Source organism: Carassius auratus, unplaced genomic scaffold (assembly GCF_003368295.1).
Source record: "Carassius auratus strain Wakin unplaced genomic scaffold, ASM336829v1 scaf_tig00017026, whole genome shotgun sequence".
NCBI classification, from domain to species: Eukaryota; Metazoa; Chordata; class Actinopteri; order Cypriniformes; family Cyprinidae; genus Carassius; species Carassius auratus.
In genome coordinates this window covers 823,073-846,877 of record NW_020524730.1, presented here as the reverse complement: position 1 = coordinate 846,877, position 23,805 = coordinate 823,073, and the positions used below count along the sequence as shown (strand labels likewise).

The following is a 23,805-nucleotide window of genomic DNA, read 5'->3' as shown; positions in this document are numbered from 1 at the left end:
AAATAATCCAAGCCACCAATGTCAGTTTTGATGACAAAAGCAGCATTTTATTTTTATTTTTTTTTAATGCAAAACTTTTAAATGCTCTCACCATTGGAAATATTCACCCTGCATTGAAATTCAACTCCGCCTGCCCTCCTCTTCCTTTAACATCCATTAGTTGCCCCAAGGGAATCTGACCTTCTCTTGTGGGTCAGGTAACAAGGGGGCCACAGAGATAGAGGAAAGGATCACCTGCCTGACTGTGTGCTCCAGCAGGCAGGTGTATAGCAGAGTTCTGAGGATACCTAAGCTTAATCTAATCTCTCATCTCCTAATGAGTCATCCAGTCTGCTCTCATAGTGTGGGGCCTTTTGTGAAACCAGGCCTAATTACCCTTTCGCCCGGTTAGCAGCAAACAAGGGTCCGCGCTTCAGAAGGAACCTGATCAGGGAGAAAATACCCGCCTCTCAGTTTAGCCACTCTGGAATCTTGTTTCCCTGGTGCCGCACTCCGTCCGTTCTCGATAGCAGAGAATAGAGGACTCTGTTGTTCCTGTGCAGGAAAGATAGACGTGTTTGATCCAATAATGCGGTAAATCTGAAAAAAAGGGCACCGCATTCCCAACTTTGGACCTATTCTTTCTTAAACTAAGCTATCTTTGCAGGTTTCGAGACCCTTTCCAAATAAATAGGTAGAAATTGTGTGCTATCACATTCGGCGGTCTAACAAACGTCTTTATTTGTTGAGGACTTTCAGATAAAAATCACATTATTTATCACCCTATATTATACAATATCACCCTAATTCACATTGGCTTGAGCATATGCAAATCCTACACCATATATATTCAGTGTAACTTCGTGATTTTTTTGGTGGGGTGCTTACTTTCCCATGGTCTCATTAGTGAGGAGTGGTTTTCTGTTAATTAGTTGCTATATAAAGATCACACACTCTAATTTTCTATATGAAAAGACTTTAATTACAGTGGAGGTTTCTGGTGGATAGATTGTACAGGGACATTATACACATTATTTGCATGAAAGTGCACAAACATTTGGTATGCAGTTTTCTAGAGGGCTCACACACCTACTCGCAGCTCCTCCACTGCTTCCAGACACTTTTATTAAGAAAGGTTTACTTCTTTCAGAAACATTAAAAAAATCTTACCAACCGCAATCCTTCGAGCAATAGCCTATGCAAATGGAAGCAAAGAACCAAGAGTAAGAATGTCACATATAGTTGAGTTTAGCAAGCAAAGGTTTATTGATCAGATTGATAGCTGTGCTCCAGGTAACTGTGGGTGTAGGTTATACACCCTCCTTTATCCTCACATGCCTGGTGCCAATTCTTAAATTGCTAATTGAAGCTCAAACCATCGGTGTACCATATGGATTTTCTGTAAATTTATGGATCTTTGATATTTGCGCAGCCTAATTAGTCATTATGCTTTTATATTGTGTGTGGTTATAATTGTTCAGCATTATGTTTGGCAGTTTGGCAGGTATAACAAAAAAAAAAAAAAAACAATACAAAATAAAAGGAGCCTACAATGGTGAATGATGTGTTAAGTGCTGGCATTAAGTGCTGTGAGCAGTAATGAGCAACCTTTCTGGCCTCCTTCTTGCTACTGTGATGGGTTTGGCTTTTGACGGCCTATTTTTCTTTTTTTCAATGTAGTCAAAAACGGAAAAGTTTTTCCCTTATGATTTTAAAGGTCTTGTTATTCACGCTTTTTTGAAGCTTTGAGGGTGTTTACAGTGTACAATATAACATGTGTTCATGTTTCACGTGTAAAAAAACACAGTATTTTTCACACAATTCACCTATCTGTATACCGCTGTGTTCACTGTCATAACAACGGGCTGATGACTTCCTTGTTCTATGAAGTCCCTCCTTCAGAAATATGTAACCAGTTCTGATTGGGCCAGCGGTTCCTGTGTTGTGATTCGACAGCAGCTGAGCGCGCTCTGCCCTCCTGCTAACGTTATTGGGCTAGAACGCACGTGCTGGAGATGTTCTTATAATCACAGGAGCGTTTTACTGACGAGATGCACATGAAAATCGCATTCGTTTTTTTGCACAGCCCTAACATCTAGTTAACAAAGCTAAACAGCGTTGCCCTTTGTGTAATAAGTTACAGAAACTGTTAAACGCACTAGTGAGATTGTGAGATTTGATCGGTGAACACCTCACATTACTAGATAATCTGCGCCGAACATCGGGACAGATCGAGGTGCTCGACAAGACGTTTGCTCCGATTCTCAGGAAGGGGAAATCGGGGGCTAAATCGGGCTAAAAATCCTGTAGTGTGAGCCAGGCTTAAGTCTCTTTACTTTCAGGGGGTGCTTGGTGAAAAACTTTTAATTTAAAATTTCTGTGATTAAATGTTTTGCATAAAAAAATTGTCAAAACACAAAGACAGTGACAGAATATGTATATATATACATATATATATATATATATATATATATATATATATATATATATTTGGAAGCCGTGTTTGGTTGTGGCTGCTATATTGTGGTCACTGAGTTTTTATTTTTGAGTCTTAGCTTTGTATCTTTGATGGTAATGTGTGTGTGTGTGTGTGTGTGTGTGTGTGTGTCTCTCTATCTCTGTCTCTTTCTTGTCTCATAAAGCTATGGCACTACCATTAGTATCATAAGACTAATTCATAAGTTACATCTCCCCGGTTCCATTTCTTTTTTTAAATGGAAAACATCCTCAACCCTGGGAAATGACACAATTAAAATTCATCTTACACAAAACACTTTTACACCCCCACTCCTCTCTCTGATGCCTCTCTATCTTAAGTGGGGGCAGGGCAATCTTTCTTTGATGCACTTCAAAACGAAACACTTGGCAGAGGCTGTGTGATGGAGGCAATGGGGGAAGAGGGACGGTGTGCCTCTGTGATTGCGCCAAAGTCCCCTTGTGCTTCACTTTCTCCTTTAACAAAGATTTATTGCATTGTTGGGGTGAAATGGGCTATCATTCTCCACATTCTTAGGCAAATGAACTGAACCTCTAACCTGATGGATGAAGCTCTGGAAGTTGTGGCTGAGCTGCATTTACACTCAAACTCTTGACACTGTATAGCACTTATTTCTTAACTGCAAAACCTAAACACTGTGAACTGCTGGTGTTACAAATTCATCCGTATATTCAGTAGCAGCCATCATTGAAAGTTGAGTGACAAAGTTATGGTGCAATATATTCAGCGCTAGACTCGCTAATATTATATCGTGACTTTGACTTTTACGGGTTTTAGTACTTCACAGCCATTGGCGGAGTGTGAATCGTCTCATTTAGGAGCTTAAGAGACATCATTAAGATATTAGCTCATTTCCTGCCATGGATTCTCCTCTTTACTCCCGTACAAATTAGGACATGCTGTATTGCCCTCCCACTGCTTGACAAAGTCCATGACAGCGTGACATAAGGTTGTCATAAAAATACACGGGGGTGTGACAGCATGCCATCGGGGTGAAACGGGGATAGACAGGGTGAGATTGGAGAGACAGTGAGGACAGGTGTCACTGGCCTGCAGGTGTTGCTAGGTGACAGGTTGCCCTGGTAGCGACAGGTCCTCATGTGTATGTATGGCTGGCTTCTAAGTGACTGGGACATTGACATCAGAGGGCTCAGGGCAATGTCAGGCCTAGAGACAGCCCAAGACCTCTGTTAGCCCTGAGACCTAAAGTGCACGGATAAACACACACACTCACCCTCTGTCCTGCCCTCTTTGGGAATTGCTCTTCAATAGTGTGAAAACTTGATTACCTAGGATTAATTAGTAACCCATGATAAAGGATAATCAATGTGAAAAACGCAATAGGATAACCCGGAAATACCATGGTTTAAGTCCCTGGGTTTACAATTTAAGGTGTGAAAAGCCCATTATATTTAGCTTGCCTGTCTATCTATAAACTTCAGTAAACATATCTGTACACAAAATATACAAATACACAACACCTGTGTCTCCTGTTTTTCCCCTCTCAGATCATTTAAAATTGTGTTTGTCTCCATTTCAGGAGAAGATTTCCTAACATACATCTATGCCTGTTTTTTGTTTTTTCTTCAGGACTACATTTGACAGTTGGCCACATGCGGCAGCCTTTTCTCTCTCCCAGCCTTCGTCTCTTTCTGTTTCCCAAGAGTTCCGTCAGTATGAAGAGGCCTGAGGACGCCATCCCATCTTCTCTCAGCCGGTGTCAAGCAACAATCCTGCGGGGCCCGTCCCTGCTTAATTCAGCTTAGAGGCCCTCTCTCGTCCCCGACATTCCTGATCGCCTCATTTTTCCCTCTATGCCTCTCAGGGCTGTGGTAATTATTTCCAGAATAATAATAACAGACAGATTAGTATGTTTAGCAGGCAGATTTATTGCTCTGTTCCCTTGCCTTACTTATATTTGCCTCTGAACTGAGTGACCAATTAGAATGGATTAATTCTGGTATAAACAATTTAATTAAAAAACACACTTAAAGACCCCTGTCTCTTGTCGGGAAGGTAGAGAACCCGCCTGAGGAGGATTTCTTCAAACATCCCCTGATTTATCAAACTCAAGGTTGGACACCAGGATCAGCAGGTGTTAAAGTCTTCATTCGTTGCTGTCTTGGTTATGGATGACTTGGCTGTATGGAATTAATCAAATGGTGGCTTGCCATTAAATTCACAAAGAATCAGGTATACAGTAAATGTATTGCCTCCTATAATGAAATTAGAATTATTTTAAAATGCAACATTTTTAACCTAGAAAACCTGACACACAAAATAGTTTTGAACTGCTTATTGAAACTTTATATATGCTTTTAATCATTTAAAAACTTCTGTTTGGTATAATATTTAATGCATAAGGCTTTTATTACCCTTATAGTATTATATGTATATTCAAATATACTTGCGGTAGTAGCCGGGTGGAAAATCCTCCCATTACCCAAGGCACAAAAATGGTCTACTAGGTGTGACAAATAACATGTGATAAAGCAATGTGTGATTTCAATAAATAAAATAAATTTATGTCATTTTAATAACATAGGCTAATATTACATTTAATTACGTATATACTGTTAATTATGCTAAATGACAGCATTTAAATGGTAGAGTTATCTTTGCTTTGCCATATAGTGTCACTATTAGTGAATGGGACACATAATTTACTGATACTAGTCAAATGTATGAGTGTACAGAGAGAGAGAGAGAAACCATTATACTCAGCTGTGATTATTGTGCATTAATGAAAGCCTAGAGACACTCAAGCAAGAGCAGAGGGATGCTTGATGTTATATTGATCTACTGTGGCCGGGATTTTGAAATAAATGAGTTCCCCACCAGTAGCGTACAATCTTCTTGACACTCTTAAGAACTAACTAAACCTCATATATTGAATATGTCAAATAATGTTCTTTGACTTTTCTTCATGTGGGGAAGCATCCCAGCCAGAAACTACAATAGTTTACAATGAATTAAATGGAAATGAAATGAAATGAAATACAATTTATCGTGTGACCAAAATACCAATGATGCCCAGAAAAATAACCTAACGTGTGACTTTTAATAATAAACAAGCCTGAAATGCATCATAACTCTTATTTCAAAATATCTATACTATTGCAGGTTGATTCTTTAGAAGTGAGATAAATTATACATTCTTTCAATCTACATTTTATGTAGAACATGATATATGAAGGACATAAAGTAGACATTATTTTCACAAATCATCAACTTGAGTTCAATCGCTTGGGATAAATGTGCTCTATTCATTGACTGAGAATCATTTTGAAGCACTATTGCACAAGCCCATAGAACATGCAACAGTGTTGCCCTGCTCCTTTTTTTTATGAAATCATAGCCTTTTGAAGTCGAGTAATCAGTAGGATATCACAATTTATATTTTTCCATCCCCAAAATTAGACATCTTAAAATGATTATTAAGATGTTTGTTTTACCATTTAATGTATTGAAATGTCATTTTATGACATTCAATTTAAGTAAACTCACCCGAAGGGATTTTGATTTATTTGCAGACTTGCTCCTAAATACATTTTACAGTTTGCAAAAAATCCCAATACTATGTCTTATATATAAATATAAGATGCTATTTAAATGGTTAGCTTTATGATCAGAGCTCTGTAGTTTTAATTGTGGGGCAAAGCATTCCTCATAAAAAAAAAGCATTCCTCAAAAACCTGTTGAATCATATTCAATACTTAAAGAAATAAAATGAATTATTTAAAAAAAAATCGGTCCCACTTTATATTAAGTGGCCTTAACAACTATGTACTTACATGGCAAATTAAGCATTTGATACAATGTACTTATGATGTACTTACCTTTATTTACATTGTACTTACATTTTAAGTACCTGCTTGATTTATTTGTAGTTACTGTAGTGTAGTTGCATTTGTAAGTACACTTTTGTAAGTACACACCATAATTGCATATTGTAACTACAATTGTAACTACGCTACAGTTTCTGTTAATTTTTGGGGGGCGGTGTTTTTACACATATAAAGCTTATATGTTCATATATTGTTCATGCCTACTTGTGTGTGGATACTTATTATTCAAACCATTTAACAGTCATGTGTTTGCCAAGTGCAATGTGTAAAGGCTTCATAATAGCACGCACTTGCCCTGCTCACACTAAAGTCCCAACTTCAAGGGCTTCGTCCTTCCAAGGGAATAGGGCATAGGGATGATCACTTCCATTTGGAATTTGCCCATGACCCGTTCAGTACGAATAGACATACCGTTACACCCCTATTTGTACTGCATGTATTAATCTCAGTAGATGTTAGTTAAAATGTTCTCTTTCATGTTAATTCACAGAACATTAACCAAGGTTGTCAGATGCAACAATTGATCTTAAACATGTATTAATAAATGCTGAGATTAACATTAACTAAGCTTAATAAATGCTGTGGAATATTGTTAACGAATGAAAACTTATTGTAAAGTCTTACCAGAAAGGATCCGAAACCTGCGTTGGTACCCTGGAACTAATGTGTAGTTACACTGAAAATACACAAAAACTGACCACTTAAAATAAAGTGTGGAACCTGCGTTGGTACCCGGGAAGTAATGTGTAGTTACACTGAAAATACACAAAAACTGACGACTTAAAATAAAGTGTGGAACCTGGGCTGGTACCCGGGAACTATTGTGTAGTTACACTGAAAATACACTAAAACTGACCACTTAAAATAAAGTGTGGAACCTGCGTTGGTACCCGGGAACTAATGTGTAGTTACACTGAAAATACACAAAAAATTACCACTTAAAATAAAGTGTGGAACCTGCGTTGGTACCCGGGAACTAATGTGTAGTTACACTGAAAATACACAAAAACTGACCACTTAAAATAAAGTGTGGAACCTGCGTTGGTACCCGGGAACTAATGTGTAGTTACACTGAAAATACACAAAAACTGACCACTTAAAATAAAGCGTAGAACCTTTGTTGGTACCCGGGAACTAATGTGTAGTTACACTGAAAATACACAAAAACTGACCACTTAAAATAAAGTGTGGAACCTGCGTTGGTACCCGGGAACTAATGTGTAGTTACACTGAAAATACACAAAAACTGACCACTTAAAATAAAGTGTGGAACCTGCGTTGGTACCCGGGAACTAATGTGTAGTTACACTGAAAATACACAAAAACTGACCACTTAAAATAAAGTGTGGAACCTGCGTTGGTACCCGGGAACTAATGTGTAGTTACACTGAAAATACACAAAAACTGACCACTTAAAATAAAGCGTAGAACCTTTGTTGGTACCCGGGAACTAATGTGTAGTTACACTGAAAATACACAAAAACTGACCACTTAAAATAAAGTGTGGAACCTGCGTTGGTACCCGGGAACTAATGTGTAGTTACACTGAAAATACACAAAAAATTACCACTTAAAATAAAGTGTGGAACCTGCGTTGGTACCCGGGAACTAATGTGTAGTTACACTGAAAATACACAAAAAATTACCACTTAAAATAAAGTGTGGAACCTGCGTTGGTACCCGGGAACTAATGTGTAGTTACACTGAAAATACACAAAAACTGAACCACTTCAAATAAAGCGTAGAACCTTTGTTGGTACCCGGGAAGTAATGTGTAGTTACACTGAAAATACACAAAAACTGACCACTTAAAATAAAGTGTGGAACCTGCGTTGGTACCCGGGAACTAATGTGTAGTTACACTGAAAATACACAAAAACTGACCACTTAAAATAAAGTGTGGAACCTGCGTTGGTACCCGGGAACTAATGTGTAGTTACACTGAAAATACACAAAAACTGACCACTTAAAATAAAGTGTGGAACCTGCGTTGGTACCCGGGAACTAATGTGTAGTTACACTGAAAATACACAAGAAAACGTTTTAATAGCTAGAAGTTTATTTCAAAATACATGCATCTATGAAAGTAAATTATACTTCCTTTTAAAAACTATGTGAGCACATTCATTTATATTATCAAGCAATCTGTATCTAAATATAATTACCCTATTTGATATTAGAACAAATAAAACATTTTAATTCTTGTTCTACGTGAACTTAAAAGAAATAATATTTATAAGTTGATATGCTCTGCATGTCTACAGATTAATGGATTTTGAAATATTTTCTTATGTCATGAAAGAGTTGAGCAATTACTCCTTGTCCATTCCGTTTGCCTAACCAGTGATACCACTGAATACATTTTAAATGCTCTTTCAAGAGTGGAGTGCTTTTGTTGCCTCTGTGCTTGTTAACCTGTGACTTGATGCTTTGCCATGCACGCTCAATGTGCTGTGTATGGCAACCAGTGACTGGATCAACAAAGTTTTTTGAATGGTTGACCGTAAAATGTCTGTAACCATGTCTAGGAAGAGCCTGAACATATGCTCTCCAACAGTCACTGAAAACAGTGGATCCTCTTCTCACGTGCCTTCTGATAATGGGTAGTAGAGTTTGTCTTGAGCGGTTTTTGACAATCTTCAAAATGGGCGAACGTCTATGTCCCTTAATTTCCAGTATTCCAAAAACCCAGTTGTTTCTTTTCCATGTAGTTCGGAAACGACCACGGTTATACTAGAAAAAAATAATCAGACTTTAGGTACATTTGTAGATACCCAAAATGTCACCAGATATTTCATTTTGTAAATAATTTCACCCTGTGTTTGTGCGTGTATATGTATATATATATATATATATATATATATATATATATATATATATATATATAAAATCAGTACCATTTAACAGTCCATTTAAAAAGTCCATTTAAAAGTTACATCCATTTATTAGATTAAAAATACAGAAAAAAAAACAGTAATATTATGGCTCAGTGGTAAAGCATTGCGTTAGCAGCATAAAAGGTCTTAGGTTCAATTCCCGTAGCACAAAAGTAGGTCAAATTAAAAAAAAAAAAAAAAAAAAAAATATATATATATATATATATATATAAATATATATATATATAAAGTGATAAGTTAAGATTTACATTGTTTCCAAACTTTTGACAGGTACTGTATGTACACACACACACCCACACCCACACCCACACACACACACACACACACACACACACACACACTTGTTAAAAGACTGTAAAAATTTACAAATGCAAAGTTTTTCTAAAGATCACAATTACTCCTATTACTCCAATTGCATAAATTGAGACCACATATACCATATTTTCCGCACTATAAGGCGCACTTAAAAGCCTTTAATTTTTCTTAAAAAAACGACAATGCGCCTTATAATCCGGAGCCCCTTATATATGGATCAAGATTTAGTTGACATTCCCTTTAGCACAGCTCTATCTAGTAGATGCATAACGCAAACCCAGTCAAAAGTTTGACTGTAGTATCTTCTATTCTATGCGCCTTATAATCCGGTTCGCCCTATATATGAAAACAGTTCTAAAATATGTAATTCATTGAAGGTGCACCTTATAATCCGGTGCGCCTTATAGTGCGGATATATGGCCAAGACAAAATAGCTCTCGCACAATTTCTTCAATAGAAATAAGATGTTTTATCAGAGCAGCTGATGAAAAACCCTCAATTTACTACAAGAAACCTGCTAGACTAAACAGAACAGAAAGCAGGGAAAACATTACACTGTAAACCCTAATGTTGTCTTGACTTAAAAAATCAAGTACTGTACTGTTGACTAAACATTACTTAAAATTTTGCATTTTGGCCCTGTCACTTAAAAATATGAGTTAATTTAACTAATTTACCTTCAAAATGCATTAACTTAAGATTTCAAGTGTCGTGAGCTCAAAATCATGAGTAATCCTTTAGAAAAACTCACTCTGTTCTTCCTTTAATGTGATTGGCCATGGGAGGAATTCTGCCTAGCAACAAGAGAACAAAAGCACTGATTGGTGGATTACAAAATTCGTCCTTTTGGTCTGTTTGGTTGCTGAACTACATTTCAAGAGGATGTTTATTGTATTATGTTAGGTGATTTAAATTATGTAGATATAAAGTTGTTTTGCATGATTTCTACTAGTGAAATATGCTAATTTAAATCCTTGTAGTACGTGATTTTGAGATGGTATGATTATTGAAACGACAACTTAAGTATTTGATGAAGTGGCCCAATCGTTTTCCTTTGAGAGAAAGAACATGGCAGCTAAAGTTACTGCTTAACTCGTTAGATCCATATGAAAACCCTAATATGTTGACTGAACTAAATTGATTGAGTAAACTCATTGCCTCAATTTAATTGAGTAATGGAGTTTCCCAAAACTTACATATTTAAGTTATTTAACTTGACGGTTTTGTAGAAAACCCTAATAAGTTGACTGAACTAAATTGATTGAGTAAACTCGTTGCCTCAATTTAATTGAGTAATGGAGTTTCCCAAAACTTACATATTTAAGTTTATTTAACTTGACGGTTTTGTAGACGGTACTTAAATCACTCAGTTCACCAAACTTGGCGCTTATTTAATGTACTTAAACAGTTATGTTCACTTAACTTGGTATTAATTTCAAGTGTACTTATATATTTAAGTTAACTCAACATGTAAATTTAACTGAAAATTATGTTCTTATTTTTGACCGCACACTTTTTGCACACTGAAGTAAAACAAATAACAGCATATTTAATCTTTGACCTTTTGACAAAATGTCACAATATTTATGAAAATACAGTAAACCCTATACTGCACTGTAAAAAAAAAAAAAAGTTGTGTCAACTTAAAAAAATAACGCAACTTATCGCAAGTGCTTTTTTGAGTAAACTTAACAAAAAAGTACTATATGGCGTATTTTAACATCAACCTAATCCATTGGGCAAAGTTACGTCCAGTTTATGTCTTTGCATACGTTGAAAATACGTCCAGTGAGGAGACAGAGTGTTTTTATGTCTTTTTTTAAATGTTTTTTTATGTCTTCTGTACATCCGATATAGATGTTCACTAGGGGTGTAACGATACGCGTATTCGTATTGAACCGTTCGGTACGATGCTTTCGGTTCGGTATGCGGTACGCATTATGTATACCGAACGGTTCGTTGGACTAATTAATTATATTTGAAAAAAAAAAGAGAAATATAATGATATGCGTTCAACAAGGTAGCCCAATAACCCAAACGACGTAACAGGCAACGCCCCTGACACTCCCGAAGAAGAAAAAAACACCAACTTATATGTTTATGTTAGGCTACTCAGCAGGCGCTCGCTCACTCAGTACGCGCTGAAGGCTCGTTGCAAAATAGCCAATGCGTTTAACAGACTAGAAAAAGAAGATCCTCCAGTAAACAACAGGTCTGGTGTTTGGGTGCACTTTGGATTCCCTTTAAGCTATAATGGTGATGGCAAGAGAGTGGTGGATAAAAAAACAACGGTATGTCGCATCTGCAACATGACAGGGTACACCAGCGGGAATAAAAAAAAATAAAAAAAACACCAGCGGGAATACTTGAAACATGTCAACTCATTTACGCCGACATCACCTTATTGTGTCAGTATCTGGGAAAAGACGAAAAAAAGGAGAAACATGCACGCAACAAACTATCCCTGCAGCATTTAGACACCGGTATTATAGCTTACAGGGAATCCAAAGTGCACCCAAACACCAGACCTGTTGGTTATTTTAGGATCTTATATTTCTGGTCTGTTAAATGCATTAGACATTTTGCAATGAGCCTTCAGCCCGTGGAGAGTGAGCGAGCGCCTTAGGGGCCGTTCACATATCGCTCCTAAAAACGCGTGGAAAATGCTAGGCGCGTCTTTCTTCTCCTTTCCAAAGCGCTCGGGCAGAAGCGCTCATGAGGCGTCTGTCTTTGCTAAGCAACAATGACGTGCTCTCTCCATGAGACGCGGAAATTTCAGCGAATGATAAATGGATTTGCAGCTCTAAAAATCACTAGCAGTAGCTCTGCTACTAAATTTATTTCAATAATTGCAATCCATATACAACTATGATCAGCTGTTCCTTCATCTTGGCTGAGTTTTCAACGTTGTTACGGGAAAGGATGAAGCTGATTGGTTAGTTCTTGTCACATGACCCGCGGTGCGCTTGCGGCATTCTGAAAAGTTGAGATGTTTTTGCATTTTGCTGTATCTAAAACGTACCGAACCGAACCGAACCGTGACATCAGTGTATCGTATCGAACCGAACCGTGAATTTTGTGAACCGTTACACCCCTAATGTTCACATATCCTCCTTACAAGGTTCTGTGACTTTATTTCTGTCAGACATCTAGAGAAGCTCTTATTGACAATTAACAGAGGTTTAAATGTTGATACTTGATTCATTTGAAGTCACCATTGTGGTGGAAAGTGTTTGGTTTAGCTGGGATCTTGGTCCAGATACTTCTTCTGCGCTTGTCTTTTGCTGCTGTAACAAGTGTATTTTAAAACGCTGTTTTTGTGGTGAAGAAAGACAAAACTTAAAAGAGCTCAGATGTTATCAGCTCTTTGTTGGTGTTGGCTTGTCTCTTGCTGCTGTAACTTGTGTGTTGTAAAACACTATTGTTGTGGCAAAGAGAGTTGAGATCAAACATACACATTTTGCTTGTAATGGTGACAAATTATAGTAAAATTAAATGTATTGCTGCAACTGTGGATTTACTTTTATGGATAGAAACCTTGTAGATAAAATAATGTACTTACTTTTAGAAAACAGATCACGTCGTCACAAATAGACATCAAGATTTTGGATATGCATCACATCAATGGTGACAATCAGAACAAAAAAGGCTGGAAAATAAGGATGAGTTTGTGCTATGAAGCGCTTTTGTTTGTCACTGTCGTTGTGATGCATATGCTAAATCTACAAGTCTGTGTGTGTGAGTACTTGATACTTTTAATCGAAATATTTCGAACACATACATTTTGTTCATCTTCAAAACAAGTATTTTGCTCTGGGTGCCTGTTAAAAATATCAAACAAAACTTATTTTATGATCTCAAATACGTATTATGTGATGACTTTCTCATCAACAAAAAACATCTGAGCTCATTTAAATTTGTCTTTTTTCACCACAAAAACAGCGTTTTAAAATACACTGTTACAGCAGCAAGAGACAAATTAACACAAGAAGTAACTGGACCAAGATCCCAACTAAACCAAACACTTTCCACCACAATGGTGACTTCAAATGAATCAAGTATCAACATTTAAACCTCTGAGTGATTTAGGTACAGTCTACAAAACCGTCAAGTTAAATAAACTTAAATATGTAAGTTTTGCGAGACTTCATTACTCAATTAAATTGAGGCAACGTGTTTACTCAATCAATTTAGTTCAGTCAACTTATTAGGGTTTTCAGTGTACAGTGCAGACTATACAGTATATGCAAGCACTGACTTCATGTCTGGACACATTGATGAATGCCACTCTTGTCCAAAAGAGTCTAAATGGCTTACTTGAATATGGTAAAAGGAATTTGGATAGACCTTTGAAATTTTGGAAGCATATTTACAAAATGTTACTTTTTGGGGGGGTTCAGTAATTTTGTATATGGATATTTAAATTAAATTTAGATTAAAACTTTCGTCTTTTTTTTTCTTTTAAATTTGTTCATGGCCCGTTTACCTTCCTTTTGTGTGCAAACTTTGACTCATCAATAGAAACAAACTTGCGTCTTGAGTTTCCACCAACTGTAAGACCGGTTCTTCTTCTCAGTCTCTGTATTGCATCTATGCATATCTAAATAACATAATAGAAATATGAATGAATGGCATGCAATGTTTATTTGCATTGTTTTTGTAGTCATTACGAAGAAGTACCTCACCTTCCTAAGTGCATTTGTCATTCGCGACAGAGTTCTTGCACTTCTGGCAATCTGATCCTCTAACAGGTCAATTTGCCTGAGTTGGAGACCTTGTGCAAATCTGTGGACAATAAGCAGACCACTAGTACTGGCTCTGTCTACTCCACAGGCTACACAAACATTATTGTAGTAAATCATTGTAAAGCATTGTTCAGATATAAATAAGCCTTTATCTTTTTTATAATAACTCACCGGTGAATAAATTCCAACCATTTCACAAGTTTTACTCTACTTTGGCTGAAAAGTGAACCTTTTCTTACTGATGATGAGACTTTGCGATGACTCTTTCTCCTGAACATCCTGCACATAAAACAAATAAAGTGAAGCATTAACATTCTAACTGCAAATAAAATATTTTATATTACATGTGACCCAGAAAAAAATAAAGGAACATTAATTATAACACTGTAAATAGATAGTTAACATGCTGTTTTGCTACAAAGCAATAAGCAAGAAGTTATGGTTTACAGTGAATTTAGAACAGCTAATGGGTGTTTTTAGCTTAGTGACTAAAACCCACTAAGATACCATAAATTCACTGTAAACCACAGATTATCTACAGCATTTTACAATGGCTTAGAGGCTCAGCCAATCACAATCAAGGACTCGGACTATCCCTTTAATAATTCTTCATATACACTTTCGTATTAATTTAGATTTATGAAAACCAAAAGTCTAATTAAGTTTATATATATATATATATATATATATATATATATATATATATATATATATAGTACATACCAAAAGTTTGGAAACATTACTATTTTTAATGTTTTTGAAAGAAGTTTCTTCTGCTCATCAAGCCTGCATTTATTTGATCAAAAATACAGAAAAAACAGTAATATTGTGATATATTATTACAATTTAAAATAATTGTTTTTAAATTTATTATACTTTAAATTATAATTTATTTCAGTGATGCAAAGCTGAATTTTTAGGATCATTATCACATGATCCTTTAGAAATCATTCTAATATGATGATTCATTATCAAAGTTGGAAACAGTTCTGCTGCTTAATATTTTTTTAGAACATGTGATACTTTTTTAGGATACTTTGATGAATAAAAAGTAAAAAAAAAAAAAAAAAAAAAAGATGCTATGTTTTTAAAATATAAATATTTTGTAATAACAATATACACTACTGGACAGTAATTTGCGGTCAGTATTTTTTTTTTCTTTTTTAAAATAATATCAAACTTTTATTCATTAAGGATGTGTTAAATTGATAAAAAGTGATAGTAAAGAAAATATATTGTTAGAATATATATTATTACATTTTTTTATTTTTTATAAATGCAGTTCTTTTTAACCTTTTATTGATCAAATATATTAGACAGCAGAACTGTTTCCAACACTCATAATAAATCAGAATATTAGTATGATTTCTAAATGATCATGTGATAGACTGGATGTTACATGTGACACTGAAGAATGGAGTAATGATGCTGAAAATTCAGCTTTGCATCACAGGAATAAATTATTCTTTTTAAGTATATTCAAATAAAAAACTATTATTTTAAGTTGTAATAATATTTCACAATATTACAGTTTTTCTCTGTATTTTTGATCAAATAAATGCAGGCTTGATGAGCAGAAGAAACTTCTTTCAAAACATAAAAAATAGTAATGTTTCCAAACTTTTGGTCTGTACTATATATATATATATATATATATATATATATATATATATATATATATATATATATATATATATATATATGTCTCTTTTAATATGCTTAATTTGCTAAACATACATTTGCTAATCTGTATTTGTAATGTTTCACATCGAAATATACTTTGAATTCTGGATTTTACCTTTGTCTCTTACTATACAATTTATTTTATAAGTAAGATAATTGTTTATTCAGTTAAATTACAAAGATTATAATGGAAATATATTATACAAAGATACACAGAATAGACGTTGCCATATGCATTCATATAAATTTTAATCAAAATCTTGATTTTGGAAACACATTCATTAACTTGTTAGTCTTACAGTATCCAGTGCATGCATATACAGTAACTTGAATTGCTCTACTTACCATATATAGCCATCGTTGCACTTGTGATTGGTAAGTTTCATTTTCTTTCTGCAAACGCCGCAGACCGGTGCACTATGAAGAAGTCTCTTCTTGATTAACCATTTTATTAACATTTTTCGATGAGATCCTCTTCTACATCGATGGAGAATATGATGTATTTGCTCGGATAAATTCATTTCAAACGTATCACTTAATTACCTTTCGTGCCCTTGTTCTGTCTTCTGTAATTCTTATTATTATTTTTTTATAACAAAGTTGAAACACGGGAGCGAAACACCCAATCAGATGTCTGCATTTGCCCCGCCCGATAGCCATAGACAGAGCCGAGACGCGTCACGCGCATGTGCAGTAGCCGGATCTGGCGGGTTTTTTCCCCCTTCATTTTGAATTTCAACAGCTGACGTCAGGTTGAAGGTATGTACAATTCTGTAATATGAAGAGTCAATAAATTGAGCCTGACAGGGGTGGACGATATAGCGGTAGATAAGATTAAACGGGTAAAAAGGTGTGAACCAGTAACGATAGAGATTTTGTACTATTTTCTCCATCGCAGTTAACGAGCTCACGTTTGTGCAGGTGGTATCAAAAACGTAACTTTTTTTTTTTTTTTTTTTTTTTTTTTCAGTTTTTAAGCATTGTAGTTTGAAAACAACTGATATATATGTGCGCGCTATCTCGATTTTTTTGTATTTAAGGCCGCATATCCACTGCCCCTTGAGCTCCTGAGCAATTTTGCAGCTTTATTGGCATTAAATACACACTTAACTTTACATGCGTCATAATGCCCGTCTTTGAAAGTATCTTCATAAACACAATATTTTAGTTCTTAAGTGAACGTGAACAATTGCTGAGAAAAAAAAAATGCATGTGTTAACAGTATATTGGTTCCGGTCTTAAAGGGGAAGTTACCTAGTATTGCTCCTCTCTGTCGTTCATGTAGATCAAACAGCAGTAAGAGAAAATCTTTCATTGCTCTTGACTACATCACTTTGTTATCAAGCTTAATATATATATATATATATATATCCATATAAAAAATAAAATAAAAAATAACTTGTTATTGTGATACAAATACTCATATTGTGATATAATATTTTGGTTATATCACCCACCCCTAAGGCATATTGCGTTGAATCAACCATACAATGCCAGACACAAGCAAGAACATTTAGAAAGCCTATCTTTATCCTCTATCATGATTGATTCCAGAGACAGGATTTTGATTCTCCACATTCCAATGTTCAGAAGGCGGAAGACAAGAAAAACCCGTGCTCTACGATATGGATCATCCTGTGGTTAGTATTGACTTGATACTAGCTCATTAATCATTTCATTCACTACGTTATCAATTTATTTGCTTTGCTACACATTTAGCTACATAACTACTATTTTCACAGATGAAGAGAATGAGGTCCCCGAGCAGTCTGTGGGTCCTGAAAGTAACCCAGGTTAGAAATCAATCTTCTGAAATGTATTTTGTACACACTAATATGCAGTTACATGCAGATGTTAGCTTAATATAATATAATGTTATCTAGATGTAACCTATATTAATTATGAGGTGTAACCTACATAATATATTTAATTCACTTTTTTAATAATTTTACTATAATCAATTAGTGTCGCAAACCTGTAGGTCATAGATAGGTGTGTAGGAAAAAAGACTGATATAGTAAAAATATGAGAAAACAAAATCACGCTATCACCTTGCAAAACAATAAAAAAAAACTTTAATAGCAATGTTTCAATTGTATGATCTTCATCAGGCATCATTTTTATTATTGTTTTGTAAGTTGATAGTGTGCAGGATTTTTTTGTTTTCTCATAATAATTTTACTATAAAATTGGTTACCAGAATTACATTAATTTTGTTTTACAGATGCCTCATACCCAGACACTGCACCTGCTGCAAGCTGTGAAAGTGAAAAAGGTGAGATGATTAATGATCTATGTAACCACTACACAATCCTGATGTGATTGTTATATCAAACCTAGTCTTTGATGAAAAAAAAACAATGATACCTATGTTAAGGAGTCCAGGCATCTGTTGATGAATCACCAGTGGACAACCTTTTGAAACGGATAGAAGCATTAGAGCAAGAACGTGACTTTCTTAGGCACACTCTTGCATCCGTCTGTGGTGAGTAATGATTAGTACATTTACTGAAAAATGCTTTAAAAATACATTTGTTGTGAGTACTATACGATCTGGTTTAGTAAATTAGTCATACTTAATCGTTTTCATTTATTCAGTATTACTATTTTACTCTATCTGAAACTATATTCAGTCTGCTTTCACCTAAGCTTATACTACTTCTACATTATGCGTCAAGTGAGAGGTCTCTCTCCCGCCGGAACTAGACTTGCGTACAGCCATTACAGGAAACCAGTGATAATGGTTTATAAAGTTATAATTATAGATATTTTTTCTTACAAAAACACATAACTTTGCTTCTAAAGGCCTTTATTAACCCCTAGAGCCATATGGATTACTACTTTTATGATGGATGGATGCACATTTTTTAGGCTTCAAAATTCCAGGTGTCATTCACTCACATTATAAAGCTTGAAGAGCCAGAATATTTTTAAATATAACTCTGTATTTGGCTGAAAGAAGAAAGTCATATACAACTAGGTTGGCTTGAGGGTGTGTAAATCATGGAATAATTTACATTTTTGGGTGAAATAACCCTTTAAGTGTAAGGCATCTGCCTCTTTTGCCAACTTTCAACCAATTAGGTCCTGATTTCTTCAAGGGGAGGTTCTATGGGTGGTAAATGTACAGTTTTTTTTTCTGATCTTTAGCTCTAATGGACAAAATAAGCTCAATTTACATATAAAGCATTCAGAGACTACAGAATAAATGGAGAGTATTAGATTTCGTTTTTGCTCTAACAGCAGTAAAAACCAGCTGAACACTTAAAGTGTTTGGTACATTTTTCATTTTCAAACCAAACCAGTCTTCAGCAGGCAAAGTTTAAATACCATCTGGCTAGTGCACATTATGTTTACATCTGCGACCAGTAAGCGAAGAGTAGTTGGTCTTTTGTAACTGTTCGGACTGTTTGACCACATGAGCGTGTGTATACCACGAAAGCAATGCCAACATTAAAGGTGACAGCTACCTCTCAGACAAATGAATTTAATGGAAAAACTTTTTTATAGGCAAAGAAAAGAAAAAGAAGAAGAAGAAGAAGGACACTAGTAGTGAGAGTGATGAGTTAAACTCTTCGTCCTCTTCATCATCTTCCTCCCTCCCTTCATCTTCATTGGAAGATGAAAGATGTAGCAAAAAAAAATCCAAAAAGAAGAGAACCCAAAAGAACAGGTCAAGATCTGCATTCTCTAGTTCTGCAGTGAGAGGTAAATTCAAAAGACACTTATTAATTTGAATTTATTCTTGATGAAGATGATTTCGCCTGATGTTTTCATAGGCAGAGCGTGTGTAGGAAGGCTGGGGAAGGCTTATTCGTTCCACCACAGCAAAAATGCTGGCAGCAACAACACTGTAGCCAGTATAAAAGTTATGCCTTCTTTCTTCGTGTATACATTTGGGCGGCGTTATGAAACTCTTTCTTATGAAACTCATTTTAGGAGGCGTGGCTGAGCGTTAGCGTTTATAAAGAATATAAAGAATCTCTTTGGGTTTTAGATTTTGAGCTTTGTAACTCAGCAGGTCTTATATATGCAGAAACAGTTACATAACACACTGAAGAAAAATGAAAATCATTTGACTCCTTTAAGTTAGAATACCCTCACCATAAATATAGAAGTTATCCAAAGGTAAAAGAGGAAAAAACACACTCTAAAGATATCTTTCCATGAATTTATTAGTACCATGTCTTACACAGATGCATTTCGGCCTAAGCCATCATCAGTGTGTCACAAATTTATGAAACGATATCTTGAGAGTGTGGTTTTTCCTCTTTTACCTTTGGATAACTTTTTTAGTACTCACACCCATTAAACGACTTGGGAGTTGAGCGTGCCTTCTCCACTATAATTTAAGGCTAAATAAAATATGAATTGTACAGTCAGCTTAATTGATTAACATAATTTTGTGAGAATGCAATTAATTAAGATGAGTGACAGATTTATGATAATAAAGTGAGTGCTTTTATGTACACTTTCTAGATGATAATCCACTCAAAATGTTTTTTTGTTTTTTTTTGCTGCATTAGGTAAGGCAATGGGTAGCCCAGTGGTTCTCAATCCCTGCCATCGTGCTCTGCACATAATGGATGTTTCTTATTTAACACATCTTATTCAGATCATCAGCACGTTAGAAGAGAGCCACTTGCATGAACTGTGTTCTGATTAACTGCGTAATCCCTAGTGTTCACTTTTCCCTACTCTCCGAGCATGGGACATCCATTAAAATTTATTTCATTTCAGAAAACTTTCATTCATGGTATTCAGTGTCTTCACACATACAAAAATTACTAGAGAAGTGTGAAGTGTAACATACAATACCTTCATACAAAAAAAAAAAAAAAGTACATTCACGTCTCGCGTACTTTAATGCATTTTAAATGGAACAATGGTAAAATTTTCTTCACAAGGCACTTCTGGTTAAAAAGAACAAACAACTGAAGTGATAAGAGATTCATATAAAATGTGGGGGGGTGGGGGGTTTGCGCCATCCCAAATCATGCATATGCTTGCTTCAAATTATAATGATTTGTGAAAATAACCACTTTAATAACGAGTGTTTATGTAGGATGTGTAGGTTGTTTATAGGAGACACAGAACCATTTTATGACCTACTATTTGAATGTGTTTTTAAGGAGGAATCACATCTATCCTTACCCTAAAGTTGGTTCACCCTCTGCCTATGGATGTTTTGAAAAATTTGTAATGCATTGACAAACTGGGTATCGCTTTCAGTGTCCTTGTTAGACATTAAATGTAGCACCTTTAGTGATAACTATGAATTATGGATAATTACATGCAACTGAACCTAAACCAAAGTCTAACCCTCTAACAAGAAAGTGCTTGTTGTTATTTAGTATTACTTAGTACTAAAATGTATAATGCTCTAACAAGAAGACCTTAAAATGTAGTGTCACCACAAACGGTTTACTTATTTTTTTATTTTATTTTTTATTTAACAGCCAAGTGTCCAGATGATGTTCTCAAGAGATACAAAAAAGTTCTCCGTGCATTTAAAAAGGAAGGAAGCATGACAAGAGCATTCATAAAGGTTGGAGTGGACAGAAACACCCTTGCCCTCACTGCAGTTGTGGCTGAGATTCAAATCATCAGCCCAGAATTTTTTCGCTCCATCCCTCAGTTCCAGCCTCAGCAAGAGAAGCTTTTTGATTTTGCCCTGAGGTGCTCAGAGGCCTTGACAACTGAGATGAAAGCCTCTATTACCTCAGGAAAAAAGAGTGGAAAACTCCTGCCAATTAAATACAAGTTTCGCTAAAAATATTGTTCATTTCTAGTTTAGTTTGATTTTTTTTTTTTTGATGAGGTATTTTAGGCCTTTTATTTAAAAGTTTGCTGTATTAAAATATATATAAAGAAACGTTTTCAAGATTCAAGATAAGTGGAATCTTTTGTGACCTGAGAATAGGTTATTTTATTTTTTTGGTAATTTTTCTGGAAATTAAAAAGCAAACTTTTTTGTATTGTAAAAGTTTGAAAAATACATTGTTCCTCTTTATCTAAAGATGTTCACTAAAACAAACAAAAAACAACAACTGCATGTGCTATTTTTATTTTAATTTACTTGCATTATAAGCAAGTTTTAAATAGCAAGTTTTTGTGTATTTTCAGTGTAACTACACATTAGTTCCCGGGTACCAACGCAGGTTCCACACTTTATTTTAAGTGGTTCAGTTTTTGTGTATTTTCAGTGTAACTACACAATAGTTCCCGGGGTACCAACGCAGGTTCCACACTTTATTTTAAGTGGTCAGTTTTTGTGTATTTTCAGTGTAACTACACATTACTTCCCGGGTACCAACAAGGTTCCACACTTTATTTTAAGTGGTCAGTTTTTGTGTATTTTCAGTGTAACTACACATTAGTTCCCGGGTACCAACGCAGGTTCCACACTTTATTTTAAGTGGTTCAGTTTTTGTGTATTTTCAGTGTAACTACACATTAGTTCCCGGGTACCAACGCAGGTTCCACACTTTATTTTAAGTGGTCAGTTTTTGTGTATTTTCAGTGTAACTACACATTAGTTCCCGGGTACCAACAAAGGTTCTACGCTTTATTTGAAGTGGTTCAGTTTTTGTGTATTTTCAGTGTAAGTACACATTAGTTCCTGGGTACCAACGCAGGTTCCACACTTTATTTTAAGTGGTCAGTTTTTGTGTATTTTCAGTGTAACTACACATTAGTTCCCGGGTACCAACGCAGGTTCCACACTTTATTTTAAGTGGTCAGTTTTTGTGTATTTTCAGTGTAACTACACATTAGTTCCCGGGTACCAACGCAGGTTCCACACTTTAGTTCTTGGGGTACCAACATAGGTTCCACACTTTATTTTAAGTGGTCAGTTTTTGTGTATTTTCAGTGTAACTACACATTAGTTCCCGGCTACCAACGCAGGTTCCACACTTTATTTTAAGTGGTCAGTTTTTGTGTATTTTCAGTGTAACTACACATTAGTTCCCGGGTACCAACGCAGGTTCCACACTTTATTTTAAGTGGTCAGTTTTTGTGTATTTTCAATGTAACTACACATTAGTTCCCGGGTACCAACGCAGGTTCCACACTTTAGTTCTTGGGTACCAACATAGGTTCCACACTTTATTTTAAGTGGTCAGTTTTTGTGTATTTTCAGTGTAGCTACAAATTAGTTCCGGGGGTACCAACACGGGCTCTACACTTTATTTTAAGTATACAGTTTTTGTGTATTTTCAATGTAACTACACATTAGTTCCCGGGTACCAACGCAGGTTCCACACTTTATTTTAAGTGGTCAGTTTTTGTGTATTTTCAGTGTAACTACACATTAGTTCCCGGGTACCAACGCAGGTTCCACACTTTATTTTAAGTGGTCAGTTTTTGTGTATTTTCAGTGTAACTACACATTAGTTCCCGGGTACCAACAAAGGTTCTACGCTTTATTTTAAGTGGTCAGTTTTTGTGTATTTTCAGTGTAACTACACATTAGTTCCCGGGTACCAACAAAGGTTCTACGCTTTATTTGAAGTGGTTCAGTTTTTGTGTATTTTCAGTGTAACTACACATTAGTTCCCGGGTACCAACAAAGGTTCTACGCTTTATTTGAAGTGGTTCAGTTTTTGTGTATTTTCAGTGTAACTACACATTAGTTCCCGGGTACCAACGCAGGTTCCACACTTTATTTTAAGTGGTCAGTTTTTGTGTATTTTCAGTGTAACTACACATTAGTTCCCGGGTACCAACGCAGGTTCCACACTTTATTTTAAGTGGTCAGTTTTTGTGTATTTTCAGTGTAACTACACATTAGTTCCCGGGTACCAACAAAGGTTCTACGCTTTATTTTAAGTGGTCAG

At 35.5% G+C, this 23,805-nt stretch overlaps 1 protein-coding gene and 1 long non-coding RNA gene across 2 annotated transcripts; one reads left to right on the top strand and one right to left on the bottom strand.

Annotated features, from left to right (window-relative positions):
- Nucleotides 1-14,028: 14,028 nt before the first annotated feature.
- On the bottom strand, nt 14,029-14,929 carry LOC113075407 (uncharacterized). The gene is made up of 3 exons (XR_003280928.1): nt 14,453-14,929; nt 14,222-14,321; nt 14,029-14,136 (listed from the first exon to the last, which is right to left on the bottom strand). It is a non-coding gene; the product is annotated as an uncharacterized LOC113075407 (long non-coding RNA).
- A 2,575-nt stretch (nt 14,930-17,504) lies between these two features.
- On the top strand, nt 17,505-21,786 carry LOC113075406 (coiled-coil domain-containing protein 106-like). Its single transcript, XM_026248125.1, has 6 exons — nt 17,505-17,548; nt 17,627-17,757; nt 18,189-18,239; nt 18,342-18,449; nt 19,475-19,672; nt 21,424-21,786. The coding sequence occupies exons 1-6, from the start codon at nt 17,505-17,507 to the stop codon at nt 21,735-21,737; spliced, it is 846 nt and encodes a 281-aa protein (XP_026103910.1). The 3' UTR covers nt 21,738-21,786.
- The last annotated feature ends 2,019 nt before the right edge of the window (nt 21,787-23,805 follow it).